The 13,545-nt window shown below is 44.9% G+C and overlaps 1 protein-coding gene across 1 annotated transcript in view; it reads left to right on the forward strand.

Annotated features, from left to right (window-relative positions):
* The first annotated feature begins 3,701 nt into the window (after nucleotides 1–3,701).
* LOC139539359 (filamin-C-like) overlaps nucleotides 3,702–13,545 on the forward strand; it is a 73,539-nt gene continuing 63,695 nt past the window's right edge. Inside the window, exon 1 of the mRNA XM_071342167.1 lies at nucleotides 3,702–4,086. Coding sequence (XP_071198268.1) covers nucleotides 3,702–4,086 — 385 coding nt within the window. The remainder of the gene's footprint in view (nucleotides 4,087–13,545) is intronic.

A 13,545-nucleotide genomic window follows, 5' to 3' on the forward strand; every position in this document is an offset into this window, starting at 1 on the left:
TTGTGAGATAAAAACTATACTAAAAATAGCAATTAATAAAGAGAGTTTGGCCAACTAAGGAGCTGACGTTGAGTTCACATGAAACATCAAGCCCTGATCCTTCTCAAACCCACTAAAGTGCTGTGTGTGTGTTTGAAGGTGACATGGGTTTCAATGACTCAATCATATGGGTCCGATCTGATAATGGACCTCGCCTAGTAATAAAACTAAGCCTGAGGCTTTAACATGCCACACTGTAACGTAATGTGTCATACTAACTGTTGACTACTACTGTAACCTCGATGTAGGCTACCTGCCATAGCCTCAGGTGCACAGTGCAATGAGTGTCGTTAGTTGACAGATGAAACACTACCTGGGACAGTGGGATTTGGTTACTTATTTTAAGATAAACATTTTGAATAATCTCCTCCAGTTGGTTGGCATTTTAAAACTACAACCTGGTTCGTTTTTGAAAACACAAGAAATGGGAAGAAAGCTGAATTAAAAGAGAAAAAGTTTCCACTTACTTAAAATGGAGCCAGAGGATAGATCAAGAGATCTGTATCAAGAGGATGGATAGAAAGAAAGAGAGATAGAGGCTAAAGGTGTCAGCCGTAGGTCTGAGTGGTCTGAAGAGAAGGGTGGTAAGTGTGAAGGGTCTTTATTTGAAGCTGCAAAGTAAAGAGAATAGACATAGTTTAGAATTGTATTTCACAGCTGTATATGTAGGATACTTATTTTAATAAAAAATGTAACTGAGCATTAAAATGTACTTAATTTGTAAGTGGATTACATCACAAAAAATACAGGTGGTGTACAAAAATGTAAAGAATGTGAATGATGGATAACATGATGACCATTCACTGTGGATGGGAGCATTGCTGTCTGGTGGTTCCAATTCATCCATTGTTTGGAATTGTTTTCTCCACAAGATCTAAAACTGTCTAATTTAGAAAGACGTTGCAAAGACAAGTTGAACTAGCTCTATTAGGCAGGGGTTTCAAACTCATTCCACAGAGGGCCGAGTGTCGGCTGGTTTTTGTTTTTTTCATTTCAATGAACACCTGGACAACCTAACCTGGACAACATAACCAGGTGAGGGGAGTTCCTTAGTCGTTTGTGACCTTCATTTATCAATCAAGGGTGGAGCAAAAACCTGCAGTCACTCAGACCTCCCATGGTAGGAGTTTGACACGTGGATTAAAGTAATTAACCACTCAAACTAGTTTAATCAGGTGTGTAGATGTTGCCCAGAACAAAACCCTGCGCCCACCATGAAATTCCATAGACTGTAGCCTAGCTCGCTAGCTTCCTAGCTAGCTGAAACTGTTGAGTAGGCCTATAGCTAAGATTTTGATTGAAAACCTTGACAGATCAGTGAAAATGCATAGTGGATTGAGAAATTTCGTAAAAAGCAATAAATCAATCTCCATAACATTACATACTAGCGATTACAACCACATGGTTTATTTGCATACTTCACTTACCGGGAAAGAGAATGATGCATGGGAGGATCGGGTACGTTCCAAGTTGTCTTCTTTGTTGAAGTTATGATGCGCATTTGTGTTGTAGGTCAAATTACACAGATTCTGCACAGAATAAGAATATACATTCAAACTGCCTGGGAAAGCGTTTCTTAGATTCATTTAATTTGATATTCTGATATAAACTGAACAACACAGAAAGTAACCTCCCCTGCAGCCGATTGTGTTGAGGTGCTGGAACGCGCTCCGCATTACATTGGGTTGAAGTTGCATATGTACAGTACAGATCTTGGGTCAGTTTTCCGTTATTTTCTCGTACGACTTGGGGAGAGAAAGCGACATCAGCCGCAAGGGTTTTGATCGGCCAACATATGTTTTCTGACTGCAATGAGCGCAACACCCACAAATATTAAGTGAAATCAAGCATAGAAAACAGTATTTGCCATTGATAATGTATTTAAATGTTCCCTGGCAAAGATCCCAAAGAGTGCCATTACTTGGAGTAATCTCTGAACGGTTTCAAAATGCCTAACTGTTGAATATCATCTTGTCTGCAGCAAATACATGTATCGGAAGAGTGGAGTGGAAGATTAAATACATTTCTTTCAATGGAAAAATCACCCATAAAATAAATCTGAAGACAGATCTAGGCTATGTATGTAGGCTGCTATTACACATAATAATGCCTCGTTCAGGTACTATCGGAGTTCTCGGGAATTCCTAGTTCCGACTGGGAAGTTTCACTTGAATGACCCTCCAAATAGGAATGACAAGTGGGAAATTAGAAAATTATGTGGCCAATCTTATTGGTTTAAGAATTGTTCACACTTCAAAAGCACTTGAACACAATCATGTCGGAGTTACAACTTCCCATTTTCCCATTTCCCACGAGAATGTGAAGCCAGCATAATACTACACTCAAGTGCTAGTCGGTACTAGGAAACTGACATTTCTGACTTGCTAACTGGTTGAACGCGTTACAGTAGCCTAAGTATATAACATGAGTGACATGACCGTAATAATCATAATGGAAAGGCCTTGGAAAGGCCATAAGTGTAAGCCAACATAATTTATTATTTTACATTAACCTGTTTAACATGTAATACATGCATTATGAAGAAAATTGTGTAATTTAGGCTCCACGAAATATGAAATGGGTTATGAAGAAAATCGTGTACGGTTGCCTACATGACAAAAAGGCCTTCTGATTACAAGTGCACCAGTATACAAAGTATTAAGCGAAATCAAGCACAGAAAACAGCATTGGCATTAATAAAACAATATTTCCCACAAATGAAGTCGCACGTAAATGTGCGTCTTTTCTCAAGAATTCTGTTCAGCAAGTCTAAAACAGTACATATAGGCATACAACGACACATTTTAAAACATGGTTAAACAAAGACAACATTTCCGTATATTCATAACGTTGAATTAGCCATTAAGAAGAACAAAAATGAAATATAAATTATCGCGTCGATATGGTTGTTGCAAAGGCTTGTGTAGCCTACTGGTTACATTTGTGTATTTTCGCACGAATTAAGATGCACATAAATTCGTGTCTTTCCCAGACAAAAACGCACAAAAACGCACGAAATGTGCTGAAATGCATTATGTACATATATGCACGAATTGATTGTGAGACTGTGTTGCCCCCACAGTGAATGAATCACTGCCATATCATCCCTTGCGGCCAATCCCGACTCCTCCCGTTATTCACATATAGAAAATAGTCTATGATTGTAGTTATGACATGGGTGGTCTACGACGGGTGTGACGTAGTCCGATGGTCCCTTTATATAATCCACTCTTGCACACCTCACACCATTCAAGTTTAACTGACTTTCATACCGAACTCAATTAACTACTGCGCGTGAAACTGCTGCTTTACTACTCACCAGCATCATTTCTCAAAAAGTGACATTATTCTCTAAGTCTATCTATTAAGAAGCAGAAACTACATTTGTCAAGCCACTGCCAATTAACAACCAGTGACCGGTTGTAAGTCGGACTGTACATTGGACCATTTAATTAATCATTGTCCTACCTAACAAGAAGTGTCTTCTTCACATCCGAAAAGTCTTCGGGGAATATGTTCTTAAACTCATCCCTCTAAGTTTTGAACCTTTACCACAGCGAATAGTGCGCACGCTTGGCATCGACACGCTAAACTTTTTTTCAGATAATTTCACACATCGGTCTATCTTTCGGTATAAAAAGCCACACACAGAAACCGCCAGCATGTCAAGCAATAATGCACATTACTATGACTACAGCCATCCACCACAGTACTACCAGGGCACTGACAACTCTGAAGGCGACGAGGAAGACGAGATGCCGGCTACAGAGAAGGACCTTGCCGAGGATGCGCCATGGAAGAAAATACAACAGAACACTTTTACCAGGTGGTGCAATGAGCACCTCAAGTGCATCAACAAGAGCATCACTGACTTGCAGAAGGATGTTGGTGACGGTTTAAAGCTGATCGGGCTCCTGGAAGTTCTGAGTCAGAAGAAGATGTACAGAAAGCACCACAATAGACCCAACTTCAGACAGATGAAACTGGAAAATGTGTCGGTGGCGCTTGAATTCTTGGACAGGGAACACATCAAGTTGGTGTCTATTGGTAAGTGATAATTAAGCTTTTGGGGCAATTCTTTATTTATTGTTATTCATCTTTGAGAGAGAGGGGGAGAGAGAGAGAGAGAGAGAGAAGGAGAGGGAGTTCAATCAAACTCCAGTGCATAATCGGGACAGAGGGAATAACAGAACAGAACAATACATGTGCCTCTATTTATTTTAACAAAATATATCAAAATAATAGCTTTTTTACTGATTCATAAATCTATTTTCTTTAGGTTACAATATAGACTCTACAGAAATGAATTCATCAATTATTAATTAATCAATGGATAATACATTCATTATAGACTGTGAGTGTCATTTCACAAAATATTTGTACTTTACATAATACACAGTAGAGTAATAATATGTGTTAACACATTAGTGGATCTTGGATTGTCGACCACGTATTATTGAGGGACCAATTTGAATCATTCAGCTGAGTGACTAAACATCCATCCACACTGCAGTATTATGGCACCTCTGTAAATCCAGTTTGCAGTAGAGGTGCGTGGGTAAAATCACTGATGAAGCCAAGCCAGTAAAAAAGCCATATAAGGTTGTCATAATTGTGTTGTTTGCTCTATAACCCATTCATTCATACGCCGACATGATATACAATAAGGCCTAGACAACAAAAAGACAAGTCACACATTGGCAGAATAAATTGTATGTTTGTTTCATCACAAAACTGGAGAGCAGTCCATGAAGCAAATATTGCACATACCAAACAGTTATATCACCTGCAGTATGGTCAGGCAAGATTTAGAACCACAGAGTTACCGCAAGTCAGCACAAAGACAACAGGAGCAATGCCTCCGCTATTCCAGCACCATTTCAACTTAAACATTTAAACATCATCAAATCAACAAGACTATATATGCTTAGTTTAATACACTGAAAACACACTTAAAGGTACCAAAAACAATTTAGTCAAATCAATGTTGCTAAAAATCATGTGGCTGCCCATGGCACTGATTTCTGTGTGTGTATGTTTGTGTGTGCGTGTGCGTGTGCGTGTGCGTGTGTGCGTGCGTGCGTGCGTGTGTGTGTGTGTGTAGGTAAAACCAAAATGATTTTATTTAATATCAAAAACACTCAAACAAAGTAACAAAACGAAAAAGCGAACAGTTCTGTCAGGTGCAGACACTAAACAGAAAATAACTACGATAGACAGCGATAGACAGCTGCCTCTGATTGGGAACCACACTCGGCCAAAAACAAAGAAATAGAAAACATAGAAATAAAGAAACTAGAATGCCCACCCTAGTCACACCCTGGCCTAATCAAAATAGAGAATAAAAACCGCTCTATGGCCAGGGCGTGACAGTACCCCCCCCCCCCCCCCCCCCCCCCAAAAGGTGCGGACTCCGGCCGCAAAACCTGACTCTAAAGGGGAGGGTCCGGGTGGGCATATCCCTTACGGCGGCGGCTCCGGTGCGGGACGTAGACCACCCTCCGCTCGCAGATCCCTCCGCTTTGGTGGCGGCCCTGGTGCATGAACCTTCACTGGAGGAACCGGGCCGCAGATCATCGCTGGAGGAACCAGACATCCGATCATCGCCGGAGGCTCCGGACTGGAGACCGTCGCCAGAGGCTCCGGACTGGGGACCGGCTCCGGACTGGGGACCGTCGTTGGAGGTTCCGGACTGGGAACCATCGTTGGAGGTTCCGGACTGTGGCCTGTCGTTGGAGGTTCTGGACTGTGGCCCGTCGTTGGAGGTTCCGGACTGTGAAACGTCGCCGGAAGCTCTGGACTGGGAACTGTCGCCGGAAGCTCTGGACTGGGAACTGTCGCCGGAAGCTCTGGACTGGGAACTGTCGCCGGAAGGACTGGGAACTGTCGCCGGAAGCTCTGGGCTGGGAACTGTCGCCGGAAGCTCTGGACTTGGAACTGTCGCCGGAAGCTCTGGACTGTGGAGACGCACTGGAGGCTTGATGCGTGGGACCGGTACCGGTGGCACCGGGCTGATGACACGCACCTCAGGGCGAGTGCGGGGAAGAGGCACAGGACGTACTGGACTGTGGAGGCGTACTGGAGGTCTAGAGCGCAGAGCTGGCACCACTCGTCCTGGCTGGATACCCCCCTTAGCCCGGCAAGTGCGGGGAGCTGGAACAGGCCGCACTGGGCTTTGCTGGCGAACCGGGGACACTGTGCGCAGAGCTGGCGCAGGATAACCTGGGCCGAAGAGACGCACCGTAGACCAGGAATGCTGAGCTGGCACAATCCGTCCTGGCTGAATGCCCACTCTAGCACGGCCACTGTGGGGAGCTTGCACAGAACGCACCGGGCTGTGGATGCGCACTGAAGGCATGTTGCGCAGAACCGGATAGCCTGGTGCTTGACCGGTCACTCGCTCCCTACGGTAAACATGAGGAGATGGCTCAGGTCTGAACCCTGACTCTGCCACTCTCCTCGTGTCCCCCCCCCCAAAATCTTTTTGGAGCTGCCTCTCGGGTTTCCGTGCTAGCCATGATCCCTCGTATCGTTGCCGTTCCTCCCTTGCTGTTTACACCTGTTTCCACGGCAGGGTCTTGTCCCCTGCCATAACCTCCTTCCAGGTCCAGGATGTCCTCCACTCTCTTTTCTCTCGGGCCCAGGATCCCTGCTCCTCTTGAACACGCTGCTTGGTCCTTCTTTGGTGGGTAGTTCTGTAACGCTCGTCGTCAGAAGGAGTGGACCAAAGCGCAGCGTGGTAAGTGTTCATGATTTTATTTGATATCAAAAACACTCGAACAAAGTAACAAAACGAAAAAGCAAACATTTCTGTCAGGTGCAGACACTAAACAGAAAATAACTACCCACAAATGAAAGAGGGAAAAAGGACTGCCTAAGTATGATTCCCAATCAGAGACAACGATAGACAGCTGCCTCTGATTGGGAACCACACTCGGCCAAAAACAAAGAAATAGAAAACATAGAAATAAAGAAACTAGAATGCCCACCCTAGTCACACCCTGGGCTAACCAAAATAAAGAATAAAAACCTCTCTATGGCCAGGGCGTGACACCATGGCTTAGGAAAGGACCAATTTAGCAAGCTAGCTACGGCAGGACATCAACACAAGCAGACCAGAAACAGACACGTTTTTCTGAAAATTATGTTTTGCTTTGGAAGTGATTTGACTGGTGTGAAGCCATATCCAAACTGGCCGGGAGACCCATGGGGCGGCACACAATTGGCCTAGCATCGTCCGGGTTAGGGGAGGGTTTGGCTGGCCGGCCGGCTTGTCCTTGTCCCATCGCGCTCTAGTGACTCCTGTGGCGGGCCAGGTGCAATGCACGCTCCCGGGTTAACTGAGCGTTGTGTCAAGAAGCAGTGCGGGGTTGTGTTTCAGAGGACGCACGGCTCTCAACCTTCGCCTCTCCCGAGTCCGTATGGGAGTTGCAGTGATGAGACAAGACTGTAACTACCAATTGGATATCACGAAAAAGTGTTAAAAAAATACTGAAAAAAGCGAGGCCAAATGCTTGCTGGCATCAATCAATCAAATGCTACGGCGGCAACATGTTATACTCTTTTGGTCCAGATAGCATCAGATACATGGGCTACACATACTGAGACAGAGAGGCGCTGTTTCCCTCGCTCGGATGATTTCTCCAGTGAGATTCAGCCACTCTGAAAATGATGTAAACACAGAGAGAGACGAAATATAACTGATTTTATCATTTTATTTATCACAACCGGCCATGATTGGGAGTCCCATAAGGCGGTGCACAATTGGCCCAGTGTTGTCCGGGTTAGGCCGGGGTAAGCCATCATTATAAATAAGAATCTGTTCTTAACTGACTTGACTAGTTAAATAAGGTTTTAATAAAAAAAATAAAAAAATGTCAGGGCCAAGGCTGAAGCCAGCCATCCATCCTAAATTCTCAGATCCATCTGCAAGGTTGTAAATGTCTTACTCAAACTACTGAGGTGGGCAGTGGCACGCCATCACTCTGGCCTCTGAGAATTCAGTAGGACCATGTTAATGAGAATGACACACAACGATGTTGTGCATGCGTGCACAGACAGACAGACACACCCACAACACACACACCCCTCTCACTCTGCACTCACTCCGCACCTCATAATCACACTGACTGAAGGTCAGAGGAGTCAGGCCAAGGGTTCGAGGGACAGGAAATGGGTTTATGTCGACAGCCACTAACTCTACGGCCTGCTTAACACTAAAGTAGCCTGGTGGTCCCAGATCAGTTAGGGCTGCATAGCCAAATCCTATGTTCATTGTTTTGTAGATCAGAGGAATTATGAGAAAGATGATAGGAGTTGGCTATAATACAAAACTGATCTAGGACCAGTCTAGCTGAACAGTGGGTGCATGGCCAGAATCCTCCTGGGATGGTGTGGTTATGAGGTGAGGTTTAGGCTGGCTGCAAGCATGTGCGATGTGTTAGGGATAATCATAGAGGTATTCTGTTCAAAGAGGTAGCTAAACCCTGGGATGAGTGATTGAGGCATAGATTGCTGAACCTTGGACTCTGTGGACCCTGGACTCCCTTAGCAGCAGCTACTAGCTAGACATAGACACATACAGTACTTACAGTGGGTAGGGCTGGTTGCAATAATGTCATTCTATACTGGCCAGGTTGTGTACTGGTTGAATAAGCAGGGGGCAAACTTAGCAGTAGCTTTAGATAAACAGTTATCTCGGTTAACCCAGAACTAATGCACAATAGTCAGTCGACGAGAGACTAGGTAAACAGAGATACTGAACAGTAGCCTAAGTGTATGTATGAGGTAAGAGGGCATCCTGGACATGTTGGCGCCATACCTGCGAACATTCCAAAAAGTTTTAAGTTTAACGCATAAGCCAATTTAAACAATTGACCCAGTTGCACGTGATCAAAAGCTGTTCCCATCATGCAACCTGGTAAATTTAGCCCTATGCTTACGTCACCAGGTAGCTGTGATTATATCCGGTTCAAACTCAATATTAACCCATTAGAATCACTGACGTAGTTGGAAGGGATAGAACACTTTACCATGAGAGCGTCCTCAACGGCGGTCAAACGGCACCATCTGCGAATGAAAGTTTTTAAAACACGCATTGGTTTAGCTGACAGTTTAGCTGACAGTGTTGCAAGCCTGGCTTCTGGCGATTTTTGCTATTTGCTGCAAGTTCGAATACCAGCAGAGATGTAGGTTTTTCTTTTGAAATGTAGAATTACATTTATTGTGTTAGCATGTTGAGAAGAGAAGTGCAGCCAAAATACATTTACTGAGAAGCTTCTTGTTGGAATTCCACTTGCAGACCGACATAAATAATCCTTGCTACTTTAGTACAGGCCATATTACATAGACATGTAGGAATACATTCAAATCAAATCAAATCAAATTGTATTTGTCACATACACATGGTTAGCAGATGTTAATGCGAGTGTAGCGAAATGCTTGTGCTTCTAGTTCCGACAATGCAGTAATAACCAACAAGTAATCTAACCTAACAATTCCACAACTACTACCTTATACACACAAGTGTAAAGGGATAAAGAATATGTACATAAAGATATATGAATGAGTGATGGTACAGAACAGCATAGGCAAGATGCAGTAGATGTTATAGAGTACAGTCTATACATATGAGATGAGTAATGTAGGGTATGTAAACATAAAGTGGCATAGTTTAAAGTGGCTAGTGATACATGTATTACATAAAGATGGCAAGATGCAGTAGATGATAGAGTACAGTATATACATATGAGATGAGTAATGTAGGGTATGTAAACATTATATTAAGTGGCATTGTTTAAAGTGGCTAGTGGTACATTTTTACATAATTTCCATCAATTCCCATTATTAAAGTGGCTGGAGTTGAGTCAGTATGTTGGCAGCGGCCACTAAATGTTAGTGGTGGCTGTTTAACAGTCTGATGGCCTTGAGATAGAAGCTGTTTTTCAGTCTCTCGGTCCCTGCTTTGATGCACCTGTACTGACACTCGCCTTCTGGATGATAGCAGGGTGAACAGGCAGTGGCTCGGGTGGTTGTTGTCCTTGATGATCTTTATGGCCTTCCTGTGACATCGGGTGGTGTAGGTGTCCTGGAGGGCAGGTAGTTTGCCCCCGGTGATGCGTTGTGCAGACCTCACTACTCTCTGGAGAGCCTTACGGTTGTGGGCGGAGCAGTTGCAGTACCAGGCGGTGATACAGCCCGACAGGATGCTCTCGATTGTGCATCTGTAGAAGTTTGTGAGTGCTTTTGGTGACAAACCAAATTTCTTCAGCCTCCTGAGGTTGAAGAGGCGCTGCTGCTCCTTCTTCACAACGCTGTCTGTGTGGGTGGACCAATTCAGTTTGTCCGTGATGTGTACACCGAGGAACTTTCCAACTTTTCCACTACTGTCCCGTCGATGTGGATAGGGGGGTGCTCCCTCTGCTGTTTCCTGAAGTCCACAATCATCTCCTTTGTTTTGTTGACGTTGAGTGTGAGGTTATTTTCCTGACACCACACTCCGAGGGCCCTCACCTCCTCCCTGTAGGCCGTCTCGTCGTTGTTGGTAATCAAGCCGACCACTGTAGTGTCGTCCGCAAACTTGATGATTGAGTTGGTCCAGGACCCAGTTGCACAGGGCGGGTTCGAGACCCAGGGTCTCGAGCTTGATGACGAGTTTGGAGGGTACTATGGTGTTAAATGCTGAGCTGTAGTCGATGAACAGCATTCTCACATAGGTATTCCTCTTGTCCAGATGGGTTAGGGCAGTGTGCAATGTGGTTGCGATTGCGTCGTCTGTGGACCTATTGGGTCGGTAAGCAAATTGGAGTGGGTCTAGGGTGTCAGGTAGGGTGGAGGTGATATGGTCCTTGACTAGTCTCTCAAAGCACTTCATGATGACGGAAGTGAGTGCTACGGGGCGGTAGTCGTTTAGCTCAGTTACCTTAGCTTTCTTGGGAACAGGAACAATGGTGGCCCTCTTGAAGCATGTGGGAACAGCAGACTGGGATAAGGATTGATTGAATATGTCCTTAAACACACCAGCCAGCTGGTCTGCGCATGCTCTGAGGACGCGGCTGGGAATGCCGTCTGGGCCTGCAGCCTTGCGAGGGTTAACACGTTTAAACGTTTTACTCACCTCGGCTGCAGTGAAGGAGAGCCCGCAGGTTTTGGTAGCGGGCCGTGTCAGTGGCACTGTATTGTCCTCAAAGCGAGCAAAAAAGTTATTTAGTCTGTCTGGGAGCAAGACATCCTGGTCCGCGACGGGGCTGGTTTTCTTTTTGTAATCCGTGATTGACTGTAGACCCTGCCACATACCTCTTGTGTCTGAGCTGTTGAATTGCGACTCTACTTTGTCTCTATACTGGCACTTAGCTTGTTTGATTGCCTTGTTGAGGGAACAGCTACACTGTTTGTATTTGGTCATGTTTCCGGTCACCTTGCCCTGGTTAAAAGCAGTGGTTCGCGCTTTCAGTTTCACGCGAATGCTGCCATCAGTTCACGGTTTCTGGTTTGGGAATGTTTTAATCGTTGCTGTGGGTACGACATCGTCAATGCACTTTCTAATGAACTCGCTCACCGAATCAGCGTATTCGTCAATGTTGTTGTTGGACGCAATGCGGAACATATCCCAATCCACGTGATCGAAGCAGTCTTGAAGCGTGGAATCAGATTGGTCGGACCAGCGTTGAACAGACCTGAGCGCGGGAGCTTGCTGTTTTAGTTTCTGTTTGTAGGCCGGAAGCAACAAAATGGAGTCGTGGTCAGCTTTTCTGAAAGGAGGGCGGGGGAGGGCCTTATATGCGTCGCGGAAGTTAGTATAACAATGATCCAAGGTTTTACCAGCCCTGGTAGCACAATCGATATGCTGATAGAATTTAGGGAGTTTTGATTTCAGATTAGCCTTGTTGAAATCCCCAGCTACGATGAATGCAGCCTCAGGGTGTGTGGTTTGCAGTTTACATAAAGTCAGATAAAGTTCGTTCAGGGCCATCGATGTGTCTGCTTGGGGGGGGAATATATACGGCTGTGATTATAATCGAAGAGAATTCCCTTGGTAGATAATGCGGTCGACATTTGATTGTGAGGAATTCTAAATCGGGTGAACAGAATGACTTGAGTTCCTGTATGTTGTTATGATCACACCACGTAATCATAAGGCATACACCCCCGCCCCTCTTCTTACCAGAAAGATGTTTGTTTCTGTCGGCGCGATGCGTGAAGAAACCAGCTGGCTGCACCGACTCCGTTAGCGTCTCTCGAGTGAGCCATGTTTCCGTGAAGCAAAGAACGTTACAATCTCTGATGTCTCTCTGGAATGTTACCCTTGCTCGGATTTCATCAACCTTGTTGTCAAGAGACTGGACATTGGCGAGTAGTATGCTAGGGAGTGGAGCGCGATGTGCCCGTCTCCGAAGCCTGACCAGAAGACCGCTTCATTTTCCCTTTTACGGCGTCGTTGTTTAGGGTCGCCGGCTGGGATCAGATCCATTGTACTGGGTGGAAGGCAAAACACAGGATCCGCTTCGGGAGAGTCATATTCCTGGTTGTAACGATGGTGAGTTGACGTTGCTCTTATATTCAGTAGTTCCTCCCGACTGTATGTAATGAAACCTAAGATTACCTGGGGTACCAATGTAAGGAATAACACATAAAAAAACAAAATACTGCATAGTTTCCTAGGAACGCGAAGCGAGGCGGCCATCTCTGTCGTGTACTGTACATGTACAACCAATGTTTTATACGCATTTTTATAATCATCCGCTTCGTCGCATATGCGTGGACCAGCAGTGAACAGTGTTCTCCTTCACAAAAATGCTTGAAATTCTTTAGCAGTGTTTCACCATGAAAGCAGTTATGAATACAGTACATGACAGGACGCATGGCTCTCGACCTTCGCCTCCCCCGAGTCCATATGGGAGTTGAAGCATTGGGACAAGACTGTAACTACTAATAAAAAGTACCAAAAAAGATATATATAAAAAATTTGAAAGGCTTTCTTCTGGCCACTCTACCATAAAGGCATGATTGGTGGAGTTCTGCACAGATGGTTGTCCTTCTGGAAGGTTCTCCCATCTCCACAGAGGAACTCTGGAGCACTGTCACCTCCCTGACCAAGGCACTTCTCCCCCGATTGCTCAGTTTGGCCGGCCGGCCAGCTCTAGGAAGAGTCTTGGTGGTTCCAAACTTCTTCCATTTAAGAATGATGGAGGCCACTCTGTTCTTGGGGACCTTCAATGCTGCAGAAATGTTTTGGTACCCTTCCCCAGATCTGAGCCTTGACACAATCTTGTCTCTGCGGACAAGTCCTTCATGGCTTGGTTTTTGCTCTGACATGCATTGTCAACTGTGTGACCTTATATAGACAGGTGTGTGCCTTTCCAAATCATGTCAAATTAATTTAATTTACCACTGGTGGACTCCAATCAAGTTGTAGAAACATCTCAAGGATGGTCAATGGGAACAGGATGCACCTGAGATCAATTTTGAGTCTAATAGCAAAGGGTCTGAATACTTATGTAAATAAGG

The sequence above is a fragment of the Salvelinus alpinus genome, chromosome 15, assembly GCF_045679555.1.
Source record: "Salvelinus alpinus chromosome 15, SLU_Salpinus.1, whole genome shotgun sequence".
NCBI lineage: Eukaryota > Metazoa > Chordata > Actinopteri > Salmoniformes > Salmonidae > Salvelinus > Salvelinus alpinus.